Genomic DNA, 22970 nt, shown 5'->3' with positions numbered 1-22970 from the left:
TATTATTATTGTTATTATTATTATTTTTGAGTTGCTAGTTGTCTCCACCAATAGCACATCACTGTGACAGAAGCTACATATATATTATATGATTATGACGGGAACAGAGTAAAAATTACTCCTGTAAAATTGCTTGGTTTGATGAGAGTTTTATTCACTGAAAGAAAGATTTCTACTTACATTGGTATTCCTAATCTGCATGAAGCCATTTATAATAAGCACGTCGATAAATATGCTAATCAAATCATGGATGTTATCCATGATCTTTGTAATCTTTTCTAAAAAAATAAATACCCGATTTCCAGCTGATAATCATTAGAGATCACTGATGGATAATTCTTTCCACCATCATCTGTCATTGCCACGAGCAGGAACAAGTGCTTGTAGGGTTCTTGCAAGACGGTAGTTTCAGTGCAGTGCTAAGGCTGACAGTTTCTGAACGTCTCATAAGGAGATAGGGAGGAGATGATCATACAGATTACTCGAAGGGGGTGATCGATAGACTACTTTTTTGGCACCACAACTGCTAATTTTATACTGCCAAGTTGACACAATTTCGCTGGATTTTTGTATATCACAACCTTCGCCATATCCGTATCAGACAAAATCACATTGGCAATGCTGAAAGCTTCACCTTTTTCAATGGCAAATTGCCATTCTCGCATTGAAATAAGAAACCAGTTCTTTCTTTTCACTTTTGTTGCTTTGACTTCGACATATTCTTTGTTATTTTCATCATTGATGATAATGTCATAAGGTAGACCGGTTTCATTAGCTTCATTTACCCAATTCACAGGGGCACTGCCGAGGTTACTCACGAAATATTTGAAAGCTGTGAGCTCCCCCAGTCTCCCTGTGAGCAATGCTTCCTGCTGCCCAAATAGCTTATCTCCCCCATAGCTATTAGATTGGCCGAAATGCATGATATCAGGAGCACCAAAATCCACAGAATCAAGGGTTACATTCATTCCGGAGGTAACCAAGTTGCTTGAAGGGTTAGATTGGGATTCTAAACCATCTGCATTGAGTAAAATCGCTCCTGGAGTCATTACCATAGGATCATGCTCAGTAATATATTCATGGCTGATCTCAGTTCGAGTTGTAAAATATTGTTCTTGATTTTCTTCTGCAACATTTATCCCTGTTATCTGCGGGCTCCCAAGCACTGGTTTCTTGGTTCCAAATGCACCACAAGTTTTAAAACCAGGTGCAGTTTTCCAATCAACAGGTGGCCAACTTGAATTGATGAGAGGTTTACCCTTGAACATCAAATGGTTTTGTTCAACTTTTTGTGATGGACAATTTTCCAACAGCTTAGAATTGCTCTCCAATGAAGAAATGTCAGTTTGAAGGGACCAGCAAGCTTCATCCACAGGGAGACTAGGTACTTTCTGGCTGTTCAAAATAAAAAATTCTGTTTGCTCCTCATCTGCACCTGATTCAGCCATGGCAGTGACCATGAGAAGAAAATTAGCGAAGTGCAAGTCAGTAGTTCCACTGTACAGTAAGCGAGAAAACTCCATGAAAATTGCGTGTAAATCAGATCCCTGCCGGCAGTATAGGATGTTATCCTGCGAACAGTGCAGATAAGAGACACTATCATGAACTGACATAGGTGATTGTTAGATCAGTTTCTTAGGCCCATGTTAATAATGACAAGTGGCTAAAATCCAATATGAACTAGCTATCATAGTCAGGATCAAATAAGCATTAAATACCTGCAAAAGGCAGTTACACGCGTATCGTTTCTTAGATGTAATCTTATATCTTTTTATAGCATTCTGATAGAACAACTCTTCGACCACAACAATCTTCAGGTGTGTAATTTTCTCAAAACCAGACTGTTTGAGCTGATAATATCTGTCAGTATGCACATTTAAGATGTAGCGCTGCACATAAGGAAGAATCCAATTCACCAGAGAAAAAATGAAGCTACTGTCTGCTGGACCACGATAAATTGCTTCGCGAGTAACAATCTGCAAAAAAAAAAAAAAGAAAAAAAATGAGTCTGCAATAGTTGAAGTTACATCAAAACAATTGTTAAAAAATGGACTTGAACCTAACTCAACCCCAAAAGGTAGCTCAAGGGGGGAGGATTGTCCAAGACCATATATTGAAGTCCCAGGAATTCTATCCAACCGATGTGGAATAAATCTTAACACACCTTCACACACCCAGGAATGAACATCTAAACGCTGGAGAAATCAACGGGTGGCCTAACTATAGACAACTCAATTATGGGTGATCAAACACATAACAGTGGACCTGGGCTCTGATACCATGTAAGATTTAGACTTGGACCTAACTCACCCCAAAAGCTAGCTCAAGGGGGAGAGTTGTCCTTCTACATAAAAGACTATCAGTATATTTACCCAACCGATGTGGGACACAACTAACACACCAACACACCCCTCTCACGCTCAGTAATGTAACGACTGGAGCATTGAGACATTAACGGGTGGCCCAACTACGGGCAACCCAACACATAACGGTGGACCTGGGCTCTGATACCATGTTAAATTTGGACTTAGACCTAACTCAACCGTAAAAGCTAGCTCAAAAGGAGAGGGTTGTCATTATACCCCAGCAACTCTATCCTACCAATTAGATATTCCAACAACAATTCGCACTTGTGAGTTAAAAGTCCTCCCACAAATAGATTGTGCCAGACTAGATACCTTCGATTAATTTTAAATAAATCCATCACTGGGTGGCAACAAGTGAGCAGCCGAGAGGTTGTCTGTTGGCTAGAACATTAAAGATGCATCTATTTAATTCTTACAGTAAAATACTGGGTTTCCAATGAGTGGGAACAGTCACTATGTCACTACTTGAAATAACAATTCATTGCCTCCTCATCAAATTAGACAGCATTATTGTTACATGGTTCATGGTTGATATCTGACAGAGGCTTGTATACATGTTAAAATTAATAGTCGAAATGACAATCCTGTTTCCTCTCTCAAGTATTCTGAGATCTCATTAAAAAAGAAAACTAAATTAGTCTTTAAAATCAATTTCGAACTTACGACAAAAAATAGAGTTACAACAAGTTGAGACTACATAAATAATTTTAAAGCATCAAACCTCCGTAAGTGATTGGTAAATAGAACAATTGTTACTGACAATTATAGTATCAAAACGAAAAACTTATTAACACAAAATTATTGATTAAACTAACGAAAGGAGCAGCAGAACTATCGAAAGGCAGAATGAGGAAATCAGTTTCTTGATTTAAATCAGCAAATTATTTTGAAAACATGACTCCGGAAGCATGACTATTATTATGTTACTAAACTACTATTAGATTTAGTATGAGATCAAAACATGGTTAAGCCAATGGAGTATACATCTTTGCAAACTCACGTTTAGGCATGCAACAGATGCATAAACATTGGCGTAGATCAACTGTGGTACAAAAGTCGAAAATTGACCAAGAAAGCCAATGGCGAAGGAAAAAAGCATACAATATCGAAGTTATTTTCAAAAAGAAAAAAAAGATATGAAAAAGAATTTATGGAAATTCAAAGATTGAGTACACTATGTTTAAGAAGACCCTGAGCATTAACAATAGCCTCGTAGTTGTAACTAATAAATTTAGGGCAATATAGCTATTAAAAATGATAAATTCGAATAATAATAGATAAGAATGAATCATTTACACAAAGAAATAAAAAGTGAGTAAAAACAAAACTCGGAAAAGAACATATTAACCTAAAAAATCATGAATATTGAAATTTAAATAAGAGCAATATGGGACAAAGAAATTTAAATAAGAGCAATATGGGACAAAATATTAATGGTAAAATAGTAAATTAAATCATAAAATAAAGCAGATTAATTAATACTGAATTCAGAAGATATATGTAGATATGTTAAATTGGTGGCACACAGATAGAAACCAACAAGGAAACATTTCATACACAGGATGCGTAAAAGTTAAAACAGAAGTTATCATGTGATTTTTAAAAAAGAATCACAACAAAAGTTATAAGAAGCAAAAATATTGAAATATTCACAAAACAATCAGGCATCTCGAACCGACTTGTTGAGGGAAATATATGGAAACATATCTTAACAATAGATCAATAAAACAGAAAAAATTTGAAAACCTTAGAATAAATGAAGGGATTCAATAAAGTAAAACAAAGGAGAAATTGATGCATATAATTAGCTTAAAGCAAGGCCTTGCACATAGTTATAAATGAAGATTGAAACATCACCGTTTGATATATTTTACCAGAAGAGATATACGTAATATCTTTCTTGATGACCTAAAATTCTTAAATACGCTAGTGACGTACATCTCTAACCATATATATGTCATGAGACATGCGACTACATCATATTCAAGGTTAAGAATACAAAAATTTAAAATATAAAAAAAAATTGGTATTCTAAAGTAAAGGAAGCACGGGTGGAGTTCTTGTCAAATTGGAAACCAAAAATAGAGCAATAACTTATCCACGGTCAACGTGTTATTAAGGTGAGAAATAAACAAGACCACACCTCTAGGGAAAAGAAATTGAATGAAAGTCCAAATTTAAAAAAAAAATGATACCATCAAACAATGAGCTAAACAAGCCCACCTCTCAAAAGAAAGTGTTGAAAGAGAGTTCAAAATAAAAATAAAAATAAAAATAAAAATTATATATATATATAGAAATTTTCAGCTGCCCAACAAATGATGTCCACTTCATGCCCGACCACTAAAACCCGGTGCCGGGTTTTAGTTGTGCGAAAAATAAAAAACAAAAACAACTAAACCCGGCACCGGGTTTTACTGGTCGGGGATGAAGTGGGAAGGAATTTGTTGGGCAGCTTAAAACTTCTCTTTATCTCTATATATATATATATATATAAATGACAACTAAAGTAAAACATATAACAATAAGATTTAAATATGGTATGATGAGAATTTGTAAATAGGCTCAATCAAATATACCAATATTTTAAACAAAATAAAACTAAACTATATAATTGCTTGCAACTCATCATCATAAATTATTTTGCCAAAAAAATATGAATACTGAAGTATTTTTGAAACTGAATAGTGTAAAATAAGAAATCTGTACAAAATCAGCAATATGATAAGAAAGAGTTGGAAATAACATAAATAAGTTAACTAAAGAATTTATTGATGTAAATACCTTTATGAGAGATATGAATAATGCAGCATTGGATTTGGTATAGAATAATATATAAAAAGTACAATCAATATCAATAGTAATTAAACCTCAATGATATAAATGATATGAATTAAAAAAAAATTAATAAGAATAATATAAATGATAAACATCTTATTGAAGAAATTGAAAAGAAATACTAATTTAACAAAAAAATAAATAAATTGTCCAAGTAACAATCCAGATCAGAGTGAGAGTGAAGCGTTAATTGAACATCAAAGTAGTATATGGTATTTGTTGGTAGGTATGCTGGAGAGGAATGGAAGAATCTTTGAGAATGTGGAAGAAACGGCGGAAGAGTGTTGGGAAAAGATTAAGATACGGATTGCTTTGTGGAGTAAAGCGTTTAAAGAATTTCAGAATTTTTCAATATCGGATTTATTAAGGGATTGGTCTTTTGTCTTTTGTTGATATGATTAGGGAGTCGTTAATTTCTTTTGTTATTAGCGGATATCTTGTCCGCCTCTTGTAAGATCTTATTCTTGTATATAATATATAAAGTTTCTTAAAAAAAAGTAGTATATCATAAGTGATAACAACGAAATAAAATTAATTCCATCGCTGTTAATTGAACGAACAAAAGGTTTAATTCCTTATTTGTATGCAACAATGTGCAAGATCTAAATTCAATAGCAAGGACCTGTATTTAGTCATGACTTGTACGTCACATTGTGAAGCACAGACGACTGTAGTAACACATCCCACATTGTTTTGTGAAAGAGAGATGAATGACAATATAACACTACACAATAGATTCCTTTAACAATTTGAATCAATTATTTTCATACAATGAAGACATGCGAGATAGTTGCTATCAGAATCCATCTTGCAAAGTCACAGTTGTGCGGGCAGGAAGCATGAAAGTTTGAAACTATGCTTTCCACTAACAATTAAAATGATGATTTTTATATAAATTATCAAAGGATTGATTTGAAATTTTGGTAACAGAGCCATTATATAAATCATCAATGTCATTAATAAAATAAAACTCAATACTAAGATTTTTTTCTCCATTTAAAATTTTCCTAATGTTTATTTACTTTAATAAAAACCTTTACTTTTAAAAATTTTAAAAATAACTTTCATCGTACTCGACAAGGTCAAGATACAATCATTGACCATGTTAAGTATGTTATTTACATTTAGTTATTTAATTTAATTTCTCGATACTCCAATTTATGCATCTAACAGGCAACAGGTATCTATTAAGAAGGTGCAAAGCATTGACCATGTTAAGTATGCTATTTACATTTAGTTATTTAATTTAATTTCTGGATACTCCAATTTATGCATCTAACAGGTAACAGGTATCTATTAACAAGGTGCAAAGCAGTACATAAAGCCGCCATGTTTAAAAAATATACTTGCATCATAGATGCTATGTACCAAGACCACATGCAAATAATCAGCCATTCTATAGCTCATATATCTTTCTTTTTTTATATAAGAAACATATTATATTCAATTTTATAGCTCATATATCATTGACCATGTTAAGTATGTTATTTACATTTAGTTATTTAATTTAATTTCTCGATACTCCAATTTATGCATCTAACAGGTAACAGGTATCTATTAACAAGGTGCAAAGCATTGACCATGTTAAGTATGCTATTTACATTTAGTTATTTAATTTAATTTCTGGATACTCCAATTTATGCATCTAACAGGTAACAGGTATCTATTAACAAGGTGCAAAGCAGTACATAAAGCCGCCATGTTTAAAAAATATACTTGCATCATAGATGCTATGTACCAAGACCACATGCAAATAATCAGTCATTCTATAGCTCATATATCTTTTTTTTATATATAAGAAACATATTATATTCAATTCTATAGCTCATATATCATGCTATTTCCACTTGGAGATCAACTATTTAATAATCTAGTTCAAACCATTTCAAGCAGAAGAGATAGTCATCAAGATCCATAACAGTTCTCAGCTCTAATAAACTTTTATTTTTGCAAACCAGCCAAAAGAAATATAAGTATATCTGAGATTCTGAGAGTGAGACTGCGAGCGTGTTAGGAGAGAAAGTGATTGGTAGATTTGAGGAGAGAGAAGAAAACCTGTGAAAGAGCTGGAATTCCTAGCCTTTGGATTATGGCCGAGATCTTTGCCATATATATCTTACTTTCTTCACCAGTAAATTTCCCAAAATATAGGAAGTCAACACCTTCAAAGTGCTTGAATTCCCTTGCTAAATCGTCATCATCAGACCAACAGATTAGGCCAGAAGATGCATGTAGAGAAACCCATTTATCTTGTCTGGTGGGAAGAACAGTGTATTCCTCTTTCAGAAGGCTTACTTTCAAGTACTCAATGTCTTCCAAACTCAGGGATCCAGATTTTAGTGCATCATTCCATCTTAATAACACCTCAAAAACCTATGAAGTATTAAAAAAAAGGGAATTTTAAGCACATCGTTAACTGAGAAATAATTCCCCAAAAGAGAATGGTGTTCCGTTCAAAGACTACTTACCGCCTCTGCAGCTTGATGAGGTAAAGAAATGGCAGATAACTGCAGCAAAATCTGCAGGTAACTACGGAAAGGAAGACTTTCATCCACTCCACAACCATTCACGAAAAAGTCATGTAGTTTCGGGTAAAAATTGCATAACATTTTTTTAGGGGGATCACATATCTTCCCTGTAACACAGTCAGAATGCATAGACTTTACTTGATCCATGTTACCTATCGTATCATGCCAATACACATCTTGAGGAGAAAAAAGTGCACCGGGTACAGCATCATCTTGGGAACAGCAAGATGTATAAGGAACAAATATAAAAGGTCCAGAAAGCAATTCCTCCATAACTTGCTCTTTTGAAAGAGGCATTGCATTCCAGATGAATGTATAGAAATTGGACATTTGTGAGATGCTGCGAGTCAAATGAGATAGTGTCAAATCAGCATGCATGTCACAATGGGGAACACTGATAAACCGAGGGTGCAATTAAGAGGCATAGGACTATGAAAATACAGATAATTACATTTCAAGCAAATCAATTGAAAAATTAACTAATTACATTTCATGCAAAATCAATGAAAATAAATTCAACTAAATTAGCATACCATGTTTGGTTGGATATTTAGGCGTCATATTCCCCACTGAAGAGTCCAATACACATCTTTAAAAGAAGATTATATTTGATTCTTCATTTACAAATTTTAATTAACGTGTCTTCTTATTTCAAATCAACTGTTTAAGATACAATTATTACAAATAAATTTTCACTCATTTTTTTCAAGTGATCGTTGTAAAGGTTCACCTTTTCATACCATCTTGCACGCCAGCACTTCATTACATATCAAATTAACTTTTTTTTTTTTTTGATAAGAAACATACATATCAAATTAACTTTTAAAATCATAACCAAACATTGTCTCAAAAATATTTCATGGGAAAAATCAAAAGCCCAACCAAACATCAACATAAAGTCGAACTGATAATATCTCATCCCGTCACACAACAAAGTGAATTTTAAATTACCTAGCTTTAAAAGGAGATTCAGATATTCTCCAGTGTCTAAGAACAGATAGAGCACCATCAAGAGTAACTTGAGTTCTTAAACCAACATCAGCCACCAACTTCTCGCTTTTCACCTGTTTTGAGTAAGAAATACTTCATCAGTACCACAGTAAGCACACAAAAATACGTACGCATACATGTGTAGCGTACCCTTGCACTATGTAAGGGCATCCTAGATCTAATAACTACAGCAAACGATTAATAAGATTAAAGGAAAAACTATCAAGCATCACCATAGGTTTATTTAACCTGTTCGAAAACACCTAAAACGTGACAGGTTAAAATTTTTATATGATTCATTGAAGTACAGCTGAAATAAGTGAAACTCTCGTTCAACAGTTCAGGCACAAGATATAAGCAAAAGACACAAAAGGCATAATAGTTTGTCACTACTGTCATGTGCTCTGAGTAGGAATTGATCAAGTATTGTAGAGATACATAAAAATGTGGATGTCCTACAAGGCTCAAGAGCACTCAACCATGTGAAAGAGGAGAGATCAGATAAAACAAAGCTGCTGTGAGGTTGACATGCAAACATATTTGGATTTTGAAGAAGCTTTCATATTAGTTGCGAAAAGCATGAGAATAAGAGATGAAAACCAAAAAAAAATGCACATAGCCACATTCCAACTTTACCAGCTGAAAAGCTAAAATCCCCTACATGCCTCAAAGTCAAAACATACTTTACTAAAAACCATGTCTTGTGCCATATAATATTTTCGAATTTAAAGACATTTAGTAATTTACAATTTCGCAAATAAAAGATAGTAATATTGATTGAACAAGAGAAATGATTTCAATAAAAATTGCACCAATTTGCACTCAACATTGGGAAAATTCTAAAATCAATTCCTTATGAAAGCCTTGCTATTATCTTTATTAAAGCACCAACTACGACGCTCACCGCTGACGAAATCAAATATGATGCTCACTGTTGTGAGGCAAGAGGCGGAGACTCGTGACCACCTACTTATTCATTGCCCTTTTACGAGCTCACTTTGGTTCTTGATGTCGAAGGAGATAGGTCTATTTTGGGCTATTTCAAAATCCACAAGGGACCTATTTGCAGCAGAACTTGGGCGGGTTTTAGGCAAAAGGGGTAGAATTTTCTGGGATGTGATAGTTCATTGAGTATGTTGGTCAGTGTGGCAAGAAAAGAACAGGAGGATTTTTTTAAATGAAAAAGATTCGCCCGAAGATCTTTGGGACAAGATAAAATTCAGGGTTCCAATTTGGGCTCTTTGGGACAAGATAAAATTCAGGGTTCCAATTTGGGCTTCAAAGATTGACGATTCCAATCTTTTGCGATCTCAGACTTGTATAGGGATTGGAGTTTATTTTTGGTTAATGTTTTTTAGCTTTTTGGTGTGGACCTCTGGTCCACTTTTTGTAACCATTATCTTTTTTATTATAATATAATATCATTTCTGATCCAAAAAAGAAATCAAATAAAACAATTAAAAAATCAAGGGGGCACTCACATTATAAATACCAGAAATGTTTATCTAAACATAGGAATGATTGAAAAAGATCTAGTAATAATTATACTAAAATTTTGGAAGAAAAAATCTGGAGACATAATAATCAAACTAACCTTTTGCACAGTACAAGGGGCAGCAGCTCCCAGAACTGAGCTTACTGCGACACAATCATGGAATAAATCATTGGGATAATGCAGTTCTCTGTCAATACTTGACGCCATCCATTGAAAATCTTGGATGATACTTACAAGGGATGACTTGAAAGATTTGCTTTCCCCATTTGAATCAATGTAATAACCTTTAACCTTGTCACTAAAATAGTTGTCCCACAATAGATCAAGAATCTCCAATAGGTATTTGGATTTCTCCCAGTTCTTTATCGAGGAAAGCCATGACAGCAAGTGAACCAACTCTTCAGATTCCCAATTGTTGGCAACTGCATTCGTGGACTTCATATCTTTGGACCAAATTGCATCCTCAGTATTAACCAGAGACATATCAGCAACACTCTTCTCGACTTGAACTATTTTCACAAAATCAGTTGCTCCCAGTTCCTGAAAAAACCTCCTCCACTTCAACTCTCCATCAGAAAGAGATTTAGTGATGGAATTTTTCAAATAGGCATTATCAATTTCGTGCCATTTCACAACCATGCCACTAATCAACTTTTTTACATCAACAGGATTTCCATACTCTTGACTAAAATGCAATGGTACCTCGCTAAACCGTCTGTACCCAAAATTTGTTGAAATCAAAGCATTCTCACGCAATTCTGTAATAATGCCTTCCCTCTCTAAGCGACAGGTGTTACAACTCGAGTGTAAATGAAACATCACATAGGAAAGGTACTCTACCATAAAATCTTCCTGCCCCTTTGCCTTTTTGTCATTGGCTATGGCAGGCAAGATATGCACCTTCACAATTTCATGAGCAGATAACCGCTGGACACCCATTTTAATTAGCATCCTTGTAACATTCTCAAGTATAGTTGAGTCAGAGTATGAGCTCTCAACAGAGGCTGCAGCAGCCAAAAGATTTGGACTCACAAATCGAAGTTTAGCATACAATTTCGGGAATGCTTTTTGAGCACATTCACCATTAATTCCCTGACTTACCTCATCAGAATGCAACCAAATCGTGTCTTCATGCACAGAACCATATGTGCCATCTGAGAGAGGAATAAATGGAGTTTTCTGAAGTTTAAAGATGAGATCAGAATCAGTCCCAAAACCTGACGAAGCTTGCATTAAAGAATGAGATGACATAACATAAATGGCACTGAGCCAAGAAGATAACCAACTCAAGCCCATTGACTCCAAACCATCGGCTGATTGGCACAGTGAAGAAATAATATTGACCAATATTTTTGGTCCATAGTCCTCTACACCCAAGGCCCTTGCTAATGAATCCGGAAGAACAATATCTTTATTTAAGAATCCAAGGCCAAGATGCTTATTAATCAAAGTATCGGGTAACAGAGAACGAGTTTGGTCAGTCCAATTTCTCAGGACCTTGCAAGGAGGAACCCATTCATTTTCATCCGAAAGCAAACAGTTTGACATGCGCAATTTAGAAATTATTACTCGCGGGAGACTAGAAAAAAATCCATGAACTTCACCCACAAGAGGAATAAAACTCATAAATGCCGTAACAGCTTTTCCTGGACTCCCCATATAACAAGGAAGATTACAAAATGATTTTTCAGCATTAACAAACAAATTCGGGAATTCTGACAGTAACCACTGGTTCCATGGACTATCACCATCAACTTCTTCCCTAGAAGAAGGCAAAATAAAATCACCTTGGAGAATAAACTTAAGGCCATAAGTTCTCAAAGGAAGAAAAGCAAAAACAGGCTGTTGGTTCAGAATTGGGGAATAAACTTTGTCTGAGGTCTCCTCAAGTGTGAATGCCATAGAAATTTCAGTTGTTTGTACATCTGAATGGATGACATCGGCATGCAGTTTCTGAGATACTACAAACCAGGTCATCTTTTCACTACCAAGTGAAACCTCTATTATGCCATCACCAATAACTTCTTTTCTCATGACAACAAGTGAATCATCAAGCATGTTTCTAAACTTAATGCATCGAAGACGATGAAGAAACAATAGCAAAGATGGATGAAGATCTGAGAACATGGATATTATGTTGTTCATGGCAAAGCTTTCGGATAAGGTTGACTTAAAAGGGAGAACGATACAGGTTGTCCAAGAATCCTGATCCAAACAAGAAGCATTTGCAGATGCTAATCTTGTGAACAAGTCAATATCACATGGAGGAATCACAGTTGGTAGAACAAAACCAATCTGGCCTTCTGTAATGTCAAATTTGATATGAAACCCATTTGAATGAATTTCAGGAGCATCAGTAACCTGGGGATGAACAGAAAAGGAAACTACATCATAGGTCAAAAGAAGAATTCGTAAAACCTAAGTAAATTAACGATGTCAATTCAGAATAGCTAGTTGAAACCACTCGATCAAAAGATGTCAACTTGATAGTTCGCTAATGGACCACAGAGAAGAATCAATTCATAACATCAAAACATCTTGGGAGTTTTCATGGTGAATGCCTTTGGTGCATTGAGATACGTTTTCATTGATGAATATCGTCTCTTGTCAAAAATGAAAAAATACAAAAACAAAAAACCGAGGAAAAGAAAAGGCAAATGCAACTATTTAAAAAGTTAAATGTGGTTTTATGAAACCAACATCAAGTTAGTACCCAGCATAATATCATGTCCATTAGTTTTTTCCATTACTAAAATTTTAATCAGCAGTATTTAGAGATGCCGGGTTACCTAAAATGCCAAAAAATGATGTGCTCACATGTATCATAAAGGAGATGTGCTTAAGATTAGTCTATATGGTGTTTACTCGGTCCTAGAGATTAGGGAAACACAGAATGTGTTTTACCCCATAATGAATCATTTGGTTAAACAGAAGCATGATCAGCAGAAACTGCTGGCTTATTGGGCCATGATGCTTTACATAAATAAACAAAATGGTCTGGAGAAATAAAGATAACTATCTGGAATTGCAACACGCATAAATGTGTACTTTCTTGTTCTGGAAACATCACAAAGGAAATCACACAAGACATCAGTATTCCTCAAATGAGTTTGATTTTAAAAATTTAGCATGGTTAAATATCATGTTGGGCTACCATGTGATGCAGAAAGGTATGCCGTATGCATGAATTAGTAAAAGAATTTAATGGTACCCTGAACACTGATTTGAAGCCGATGCCTTTCTTTCCAATGTATCCAGCATTATTACCCTTTTTTGTTGAATTTCCAACATCACAAAGTGCTCTGATATTCTTGGCAGAAAAACCTTGTTCATTATTCAGCACTGTAATGCCTTTTTCCTGAAGTATAAATGTCAGGGTGGGCTCCACATTTTTGAGATAGATATTATCATCGGCATTTTGAACCTGCAGACGCATGTCAAAGAGGAAGGTCACAAGAACAACAGATTAATGTAAAATCAAAGATTATAATTCAAATAAGAGAGGGATTCATATAGCAATGTGAAGCAGAAAAATCATTTCATGAGCCTAACTTAAAAGCTTTTAGAAACAAGACAAAAAAAACTAATGGCCAAATGGAATATTTGCACTATTCTATATAATTTTTCACTGTTCTTCAAGTCGCAATCGAAATCCTTGGTCATCATGGTTAGGCAAAGTCGCAAAGATAATAATAAAGGGTTGCTAGAGATAGCCAGAACGTGATGAAGTCTGAATTCTGCTCCAAAGTGTCATAATCAATCACAATCATCCATTCCAACTTCTGACGTAGCGGCCTTTATGGGGAGATAATATAGATGACTTTATTAGCTCTGATATTTGAACCATATATCAGGAGATCATTCCAACTAATAGCATTTGAGTGTGCATTAAGATATCATTTTTGGTGAAAATGTAATAAATCCCTTGTTACCCATCAAAAGAAACATTTTCATCTCAAAATTATATGTTATCCTTGCTTCAGAAGATTATATCACACTTGATATTGTCCCAACGCAACTTCTGAGAATTTCTCCAATGTACATCACAATAAAAGGCATACAAGTGCCCATGTCAACAACATGCATACAAGTATCTAAATCTAAAGTATGCAAAAAGGTTTAAAAATAATAATTGAACCGCTATGCCCAGTGATACATTAGATTCCTAACAGCTGGGTTCACTGGCATTGAAATTTTTGGCATACAACAAAATCGTACCAGAAAATAGTCAAGCAGGGAACAAATTAACGTGAGTTTATATTCTTTAGGACACAAGCACGGCAAAAAATTTCTTGGGATAAGTGTCACTTATTCAGCAGGTGAAAGACTTATTATTCATGTCAATCACAAACTTAGTGAGTATGGGTGCACAATTACCAGCTCTAGAAGAAAATGTGAATCTTGAGAATATAACTCTTGTGAGAGACAGTGGAGTGCCCTGCCTAAGCGGGCATGTTGTTTCTCCAGCATTGTGCTTCCAGTACCAGAAAGACTTTGATCAAGACCGAATTCCTCTTTTCGAATAGATTCAATGACTGTCGTTGGATCACTGTCCATATCATCATTGAACAACGATAATGCCAAATTGGCAGCCTGACTGTTAGCATAAACCTTGGGCGAATCAGAGTGATCTTCTACACCGACTGCTTTGCAATCAACGTCGTGATGATCAGCCTCGGTAGAGGCCAACCTTTCACCAGAAGAAGAGGGGTGCTCACTATATACAGCTTTAACTATCTTTGATTTTGTGCTGAGTTCATAATCACCAATATATAAGCATGATTTTCTAGGAGGAAATCCAGAAGATGCAGCAGAACGAAAAGAATGGTAATCATCGACCCATTCCATTAGTCCAAGAGACATCCCCACTTCATGAAGCATTAGGCGCTGCTCTATTTCCTTGCATTCAGATAACATGCCTAAGGTAACATCTTTGGAAAAATATTGCGTCCCCGCAATCAACACATCAGCAGCAAAACTGCAAAATTCAATTGGAAGATAACTCAAACATTCGAGAATAAACATCGACATAACTGGAACCGCTTTGCTAACAATGCTCTTGTTATTGGATAGCCTGCTGAATACATAATTGTTTGAGCTTTCGCCTGATGTAAGGTGATCACAAGACAGCCTCCCGTGTAAATCTATCTTCAGCGTGTTGTCAATAACAAGTTCAAAGGCATGGCGTGCATGGCACTTCAGAAGTGCTAGGGGAACATTTCTTTCACCACCGTACAATACAAACAAAGATAATAATTGCACGGCTGTTTCAAACGCAGATCCTTCAGCAAATACTTTTAACAATGAGTCTGTAGTTGCTAAATGGTCAATACGAATCACTTTCGCATCTCTAGTTACCAAACACAACAACTCCTTGTTGTTGACATCGTTTAACAACCATTCGACAATTGAACCGAGAGAAGGTGCAAACATGCGTTCCCAGTGTGACCACAAGCTCAAATCTGTCAGCATAGGAGCTTTAAGTAAGATGTCAATTGCATCCTTGGTTGTAACTGCACCCATTACTCCTTCTCCAGGTCCTATATTAACATCAACTTGACCAGTTTCCGTGCTTTTCTCATTTGGAGCCAATGAGGTATCCTTACAATTAAATCTGAACAACGGTGCAGAAAATAAAAGACAATTTGAAGTTAAAATTTTTTCTCGTATAATGTCAGCAACATTTTCCATGGCAAGACTTTTCACTGGTTTAAAACATGCTGAAGGAAACTGCCCCACTAACAAATCAGAAATATTCTGCATGGTTACATTTTCATATTGCCACAAGCTATTTAAAGCTTGTAGCAAAAGCGCATCAAATTGAAGTGGCAACAAGTAAGCCTCTAAAGAATCTTTTACAAGAGTGTCTCCGATCAAGTATTTCTGCAGTGGATAAGGCAACAGGTGCATGTATTTATCCAGAAACAGAAAATATTCTCCATAACCAAGGGACGCGAATTCATTGATCACATACTGCTCAACTAGCCAACACTCACACTCACAAAGCTTCCTCAAAAAATTAAATTTGCTTTCTCGAGAGGCACTTTTAGAGCTCGAGATGTCATCCTCAAAATATTCAGAAATTTTCTCAGCAATATCTTCAGCTGTAACATCTACGGATATTAACATAAAGTTCAGTTAACAACAACAAAATAGATTGAAGAAAAAACAAATACATAAGCAAAGAATCTCATGAGCTGCAAAATCATTATATACAGAAACACTTGGGAGAACTTTCAGAACTAAAATCATTCACCATGTTTATGCATCAATTTTTCATGTGTTGATATGGGTGCATCCTTCTCAGCAACTTCAACATTAATGCTTATGTAATCTGATGAACTCTCGAATGTTTTCCCATTGGTGAACTGCTCGCCAAAATCTTGGAAAGTGTCATACATATTATCCCACATACCAAATTTCATACTTGTCACCTGTGACAGCAAGATTGTATCAAGGCAGAGAGTTTTAGAATGGTGTACCGGTTATAAACTGTGGAGTGGGCAAAGTGACTAGAAACAGATAATTGCATGGCTGAAAAACGTGCAAATACGGCCCTGGGAATCTTGTCCGACCCATAAAACCCAACCATGACAAACCCCCGTCTGATTGAAAAGGGCTCGCCTACTGGAAAGGATATCTTGGGCATATTGTACTATCAAAAATAATGTCATTATTGACCCAGTTACATGAAGAATAATGCACTTTTCTTGTAATAATAATGTAAGTAGAATTTCATCCAAAATAGGGATAACAATGGACACTTGATTGGCTATTAGATTATATTTTATAGGAGCAAAAAGACAACTACCCTACACTTACAGCAGCATTCAGCAATCCAACAAATGGGAATGACGTGAACAAGGCTTTGACCTTCTTCTTTTTCCTGATATTGTAAGACTGAAGCATCCTCTCTAGGACCTATAAGGCCGATCGTATTAAAAATACAAATTGAAACTTCCTTTGCATATAGAAAATAAAGACGGGCTGAGTCTCAAAGAAGACAGAGAAACAGATGAAAATGAAAAAGCAAGCAATAAAAATTACATAGCTGGGTGAGCACAAGAATAACATGCCTTTCTTTCTTTGGTATATGATACTGAATTTCAGATTTTGAAATATCAGCGACTAAAATTGTCAAATTTATTTCTCCAAATAAGACCAAACGTCCAAACCACAAGCTAAATTTATCCAATGTCTACCAGAAATACGGATACCCATCCTATCGATTGAAAATCACTTTTATATCAGAAAAAGAATATAACAATTATAAAACCATAAACTTTTCTGATCGCATGATTCATAACAACTATAACATTTAATAATACATAAGCAAACATACGCAACATTTGACACAAACATTCCATCCTCCCACGGTTCCACTGCATAAATTAGGCCCCATGCTCATTTCCCATATTCAATATTATTCTTGCTTCAGCAAAAGTAAAACCAGTCGGAGTTCTTTGACCCAAAAGTCGCAAAGAATCAACCAGAGCTATATTTTCTGATAAAAAAGATCGGATACATTTTTCCAAAGACTCAAAGCTCAAAATTAATTTGTGAATGGTGACCGATGAAACTTAGGGCCCCAGGCCTCCACTATTCATCTAACAGTTGACGCATACTTGATTTGCTGGAGGAAGTACAATTTATAAACATAAATAGTCACTATTCCATAAAGAAAGCGTGAACAAACGCAGACAAGAGGTTAAAATTAAGCACAAACAATTCAACTTAAATTAGAAGTTCTGATATAGAGATACTACCTCTTCTGGGTTGTTTCCTCGGCATGCTTCCTTCCAAGTAGTAACAAACAACTTCAGTGATTCAATGGAAAGTAAATGACCATTTACACCCTGATCATCTGAGCCCTTGGATTCAAGTTCTGTATCAAATTTGTGCCTCTTAAAAAGCTTGTGAAGTGACCGGGTGGAACTTAAAGTCTCAGACTTTCTCTTTCTCGGAGGTTTTTCATTGTAAGTATTGCGCTTAGAACCACCAGCATCAGCGGATGGGCTATAAGCTACTTCACTTTTCAACCCCAGCCTTGTCATTTCTTCAGCTACTGATGGGTAAGGGCAGCTACTAAGATGGTCTGGTCTAACTTTAGGCAGTGACAAATTGCAGTTACTATCGATGTGCTTCTCATCCTGATCATCTTCATCTGTATCTTCACTATCATTGTCCTCCGACCCCGATGACATGAATCTTATGTGTTTGCCACCAAATCCCGTACTTTCTGAGGAGAAAGACTTGATACGCTGGGATATTGTGCTAAAATTGTCATCCAGCTGCTTCTTTTGTGCCGAAAAAAGTGGGCGCTTCTTACTTTTTTGTGATGCTCTTACTCTAGTTCTATCCAAACATGCCTGTTCAACGGTGTCTTCTGCTTGTCTGCCTTTTTTTATGTGATTAACATACAATCTAAACAAAAATTACAATTGTTTTAGATTAATAAAAAAATATGCCAGAACACTCAATACAAAAATTGGACTATTTTTAGAAATACAATATTCAGCAGACAATACTAATCCATATGCGTGAAATGATTTGCAAAAAAAATTTATTATAGATGCAACTGATTCTATTCTTATACGACAACATCGTGCCTCCCACAATCCAGATCATTAACGACAAAACATGAAACACTCTCAGACAGATGAAAACAAGACTTAGCACATAAGTGATTGGTGCAGAACTCCAAGTTTCCAAAGAAAGACAACATTTGGCTTCATCACATTGCATTTTCATCAAATCTCACCCTAAACCAGTTAACAGGGTGACTTATCAGTGGTTGAATGAAAAATTTTGGCTTTGTTTCACTGAGTTTCATCAATATTTAATAGAGTAACATATTTATAGTTTAGCCCTTCCATAGATGGAAAAATCAGCCCTAATCAGTTATCACAACCATTTATTCGTAGGTTAAGTGCACAAGATTCTGAAGCGAGCTGAATTCCTTAAACAAGCTCAGACAATTGAAAGATTTTGCAAAGATTGGGATTTGAGTCATTTGACTAAATTAGCATTTAGCTGTCATGATGGCCAATGGCCAACTCCATGATTTCTTCAGCTCTCGTGATGTTTTGTTACTTCTACGTTCTAACGACCATGACAATGCTAGCTTCAAACTGTGAACACCTTACTTCCAGACACCAGAAACCCTTCTGTTAAAATTTGGACTTGTACCTATCTCATCCCGTAAGCTAGCTCAAGCGGGAAGGGTTGTCCTTATCTGTATAAGGAACTCCCAGAAACTCTATCCAACCGATGTGGGACATATTTCAACACACCCCACACGCCCGGGAATGAATATCTGGAGCATGGAAATATTAACGGGTGGCCCAATTATAGGCAGTCTAACACATAACGGTAGTCTGGGCTCTGATATCATGTTAAAATTTGGATTTGGACCTAACTCATCCCCAAAAACTAGCTCAAGAGCATTTGTCTTTGTTTATATAAGTAACTCTCAGGAACTCTATCCAACCGATGTGGGGCATATTTCAACACCTTCCATGATATGGTTGGGATGTAGAAAACCATATTCGGTGCTGGTCACTCCCCACTTGTCAAGCCTAAAAGTCCTTTTAACAACTTGTGAAAGATGATTGGTTTTTGAAACTTGGTGGAAACAAAAGCTACTGGGCAACCAGATGTTCACATGAATCGACAAATTACACCTTAATTTCTTACCCGAAAATTATCAAGCATGGTAAGAATTTGATTCAATAAGGAATCAGAAGGTAAATGAACAGGTACCTCTAACAGTATAACAGATAAAACCTAAGCTTCCCAAAACAAAACAGCAAATTAGTAATGGGAGAGCCTATTCTATTTTTCATTGTAAAACTGTAGAGAAACAGGACTTCAAGGTATTGTAGAGATCTAATAGCCACAAACCAAAAAACCAGTAAGCTCATAATTGAGATTTATTGAGGTTCAAACACTTGGTTTGACTGCTTTCTATCACAGTTGGAAACATCTTCACGGTTAAACATAATATTATAAGAACTTTATAATTAAATACGATTACCTGAAATGATATCCAAAAAAATTATTCAGCAACAGAATTACTTCAACATGAACAGCAATATCCAGTGTATACATTGTATTCTAGCATAAGAGATGCTTTTGACACAGAAAACATATTTGAGTTTATGCTCTAGCAGAAAAGGATGGCATACCCAATGTCCTGGACACGCACGCAAAGCTTTTCCCTCCCATTGACAGATTGTTTCTGGGAAATAAAATCCAAAAAACTATCCACTCGAAGTCGTTTCCGTTCGTGAGCATCCACGAAGTCACAAAGGTAAGTAATTAATTCTTGAGTCCCTATTCTGTAAACATCTGTAACCTCAGAAGTCACAGAAAAATAATGCATGGCTAGGGGGTGTCTTATTAAAGGACCCAATTCCAGCTCTTCAAACCGTTCAATGCCCTCACTCTTACAGATTTCCACTTCCAAATCATACAAAGAAGTAATGTTTCTAACCGCAACAAAGCAGTGTATGAAGGTATTGATCTATGAGAAATGACAAATAGGCAAATAAAATCAATTTATAATTCTAAAAAATTCAAAAGGATGCTAATAAAAATATTCATACCAGGTAGAGGGCGCGAATCAGAAAACTCAAATTTGAAACACAAAAGAAACTTATATTAATGCACTTGATACATGAAACAAAAGAGCGGGTTAACTAACACAGAAAAGTCAAAACAGCCCACACACACACTGACCCACACACCTAAGATGATAATAATAATAATAATAATAATAATAATAATAATAATAATAATAATAATAATAATAACAACAACAACAAAAATAACAATAATAATAATAATAATAATTTCTTCCCAACCCTACCTCCCAACCCCCCAAAATTCAATCATTTAACACACCCCACTCAAGCTCAGCCTAACTATCTAATCCTCCAACAAAAATAAATTTATCTAAGTTGTACTGCTGAAAATAATAAACAAATAAATAAATTATGAAAACACAATACAGGTCTTAAATCAAGTTACCCTAATTCCCACACCTTTTTCTCTTATTTCCAGATCTCTTCTCTCCATGTCACTATTTTTTGAATTCCTACTTCTTCATAAAGTGTTTACATTTTAAACTTTTTTGAAATAACACTTTACCAATTATTAACATTAAGGTCATAAAAACATGTTCACTACCAATGTATATTAAAAAGATTGATTAAATTTTAGTGTTAACTCAATTATTTGTGAGTTACAAAATCATGAAAAAACGTCAAGCATAGCTTAAAACGGTTAAACATGATAAATAAGTTAATAATTACGGTTACATATATTTTTCGGTTACTCTATTTTTATATTAAGAAATGGATTACAAAATTAAAACATTATTTTGTCGGTTTTTGCAACTTGATTGGTGTGAAACATGTTATGGAATAAAGTATGAAAGGCTTTGATATTGTACATTGTTGCTCCCATTCGAAATAATTTATTTTAAAACCAGAGTTTTACATTTTTTTTATTATACTAAATTACGATTGTTTTTATTCAAAAAATTAAGATTGTTATAATCATTTTTCTGTTAGAATATATATATATACAAATACAATAATGGTTATTACTTTGTGCGTAAATATCTATTATATATATATATTATATTTTTTTGCTAATTAATTACTTATATAAAAATTCAACCCCCTAGTAGAATTTTTCTACCTCCATCTGTTCACCCCTGCGTACAATCCATATCTGAGGAGTGAATGTGGTATACACAGTTAAACCATTACTAAGAGGCTCTCGAATCACAAATTCACAATTATTACCCTTCCAGTTCGAAACAACAAGAATGTTTTAGGTTTGGTATCAGCACTTTCGAGCATCTTCTTACAATTTAAAGAAAAAAGTTGAAAAACTATGACCAATACTTATAACGAACGCCAAAAAAATCCCTAGTGTATTTTCACAAGAGACGGTTGGTTTAAAAGTTAAGAAACTTCTTTCAAATCTTAAACCCGAGCAAGTTATCGAGGCTCCATAGAACCTACGACAATGATGAATTCCACGTAAAGATCGTCTTTTTAAAGGACCATCATAGTGTTCACACTTCACACACAGCCTCTCCAAACTTCTAAAGGCGTGAAAAAGAAATTTAAATGAGAAGACTGAAAAATCAAGGAATCAGTTCGATTCTCGTACCTTTCCCTCGGTCTGCAAGAGCCGATTAAGAGAGGGCACTTGTTGCATTTGAAATCCCAAAGACTCCCATGACTCAGCTTTCACCGTCAACAGAGCCGCCTGGGAAACTTCCCAACCCGAAACGTTTTTATTCGAAGACGATAGATCATGGCGAGCCCTTGTCACCGCCTTATCCAGTTTCCCAATCAAATCCTTTTGCACCTCACTCTTCTGTTGAGGCAACTTACTGATATTATTTTTATCGACAGGATTTAGTTGCTGAGGCGGGGTCTGAAAATTGCTGGTGATAGAGTTTGGCGGAACTGGGAAATTATGGACGGGGATTTGCTGATGGATTGGGGGGAAAGGAATAGGGGTTATGAACGGGTTGAGATGAGGCGAGAAGCGAGGGTCGATGAAAAAGTTGGGATTCGGGTAAAAGTTAGGGTTCATGTGAACTGGTTGCCGTTGTTGCGGCGGTTGCGGTTGCGGCAGCCCGCGGCCGCTGCCGTCTGGGCGGAAGCTTGGAGGCTGGCCGTACATTAGGGGAGATTACCTTTGCTCGAAACGGCGAGGCCACATTACATT

General features: G+C 35.5%; 1 protein-coding gene across 1 annotated transcript; it reads right to left on the bottom strand.

Moving 5' to 3' along the window:
- Positions 1–106: 106 nt before the first annotated feature.
- LOC140866892 (protein NO VEIN) lies at positions 107–22970 on the bottom strand. Its single transcript, XM_073271955.1, has 13 exons — positions 22404–22970; positions 20405–20742; positions 17984–18641; positions 17040–17138; positions 16474–16651; positions 14595–16330; positions 13429–13641; positions 10317–12578; positions 8684–8796; positions 7673–8072; positions 7260–7577; positions 1719–1976; positions 107–1571 (listed from the first exon to the last, which is right to left on the bottom strand). Exons 1-13 carry the CDS (start codon positions 22923–22925, stop codon positions 504–506), a joined length of 8163 nt encoding a protein of 2720 aa, XP_073128056.1. The 5' UTR covers positions 22926–22970; the 3' UTR covers positions 107–503.

Source organism: Henckelia pumila, chromosome 4, assembly GCF_033568475.1.
Source record: "Henckelia pumila isolate YLH828 chromosome 4, ASM3356847v2, whole genome shotgun sequence".
In the NCBI taxonomy this organism is placed as follows: domain Eukaryota; kingdom Viridiplantae; phylum Streptophyta; class Magnoliopsida; order Lamiales; family Gesneriaceae; genus Henckelia; species Henckelia pumila.
This window is presented reverse-complemented; position numbering and strand designations above follow the sequence as displayed.

What these genes read in the sequence shown, in the direction of transcription:
- LOC140866892 (XM_073271955.1), bottom strand. Translation starts at nt 22,925, where the DNA reads ATGTACGGCCAGCCTCCAAGCTTCCGCCCAGACGGCAGCGGCCGCGGG. An exon ending in GAATTCCAGCTCTTTCACAG is followed by an intron (nt 1,977 to 7,259) that starts GTTTTCTTCTCT and finishes TTTTTTTTGCAG; the next exon opens with ATTGTTACTCGCGAAGCAAT. An exon ending in CGTGTAACTGCCTTTTGCAG is followed by an intron (nt 1,572 to 1,718) that starts GTATTTAATGCT and finishes CACTGTTCGCAG; the next exon opens with GATAACATCCTATACTGCCG.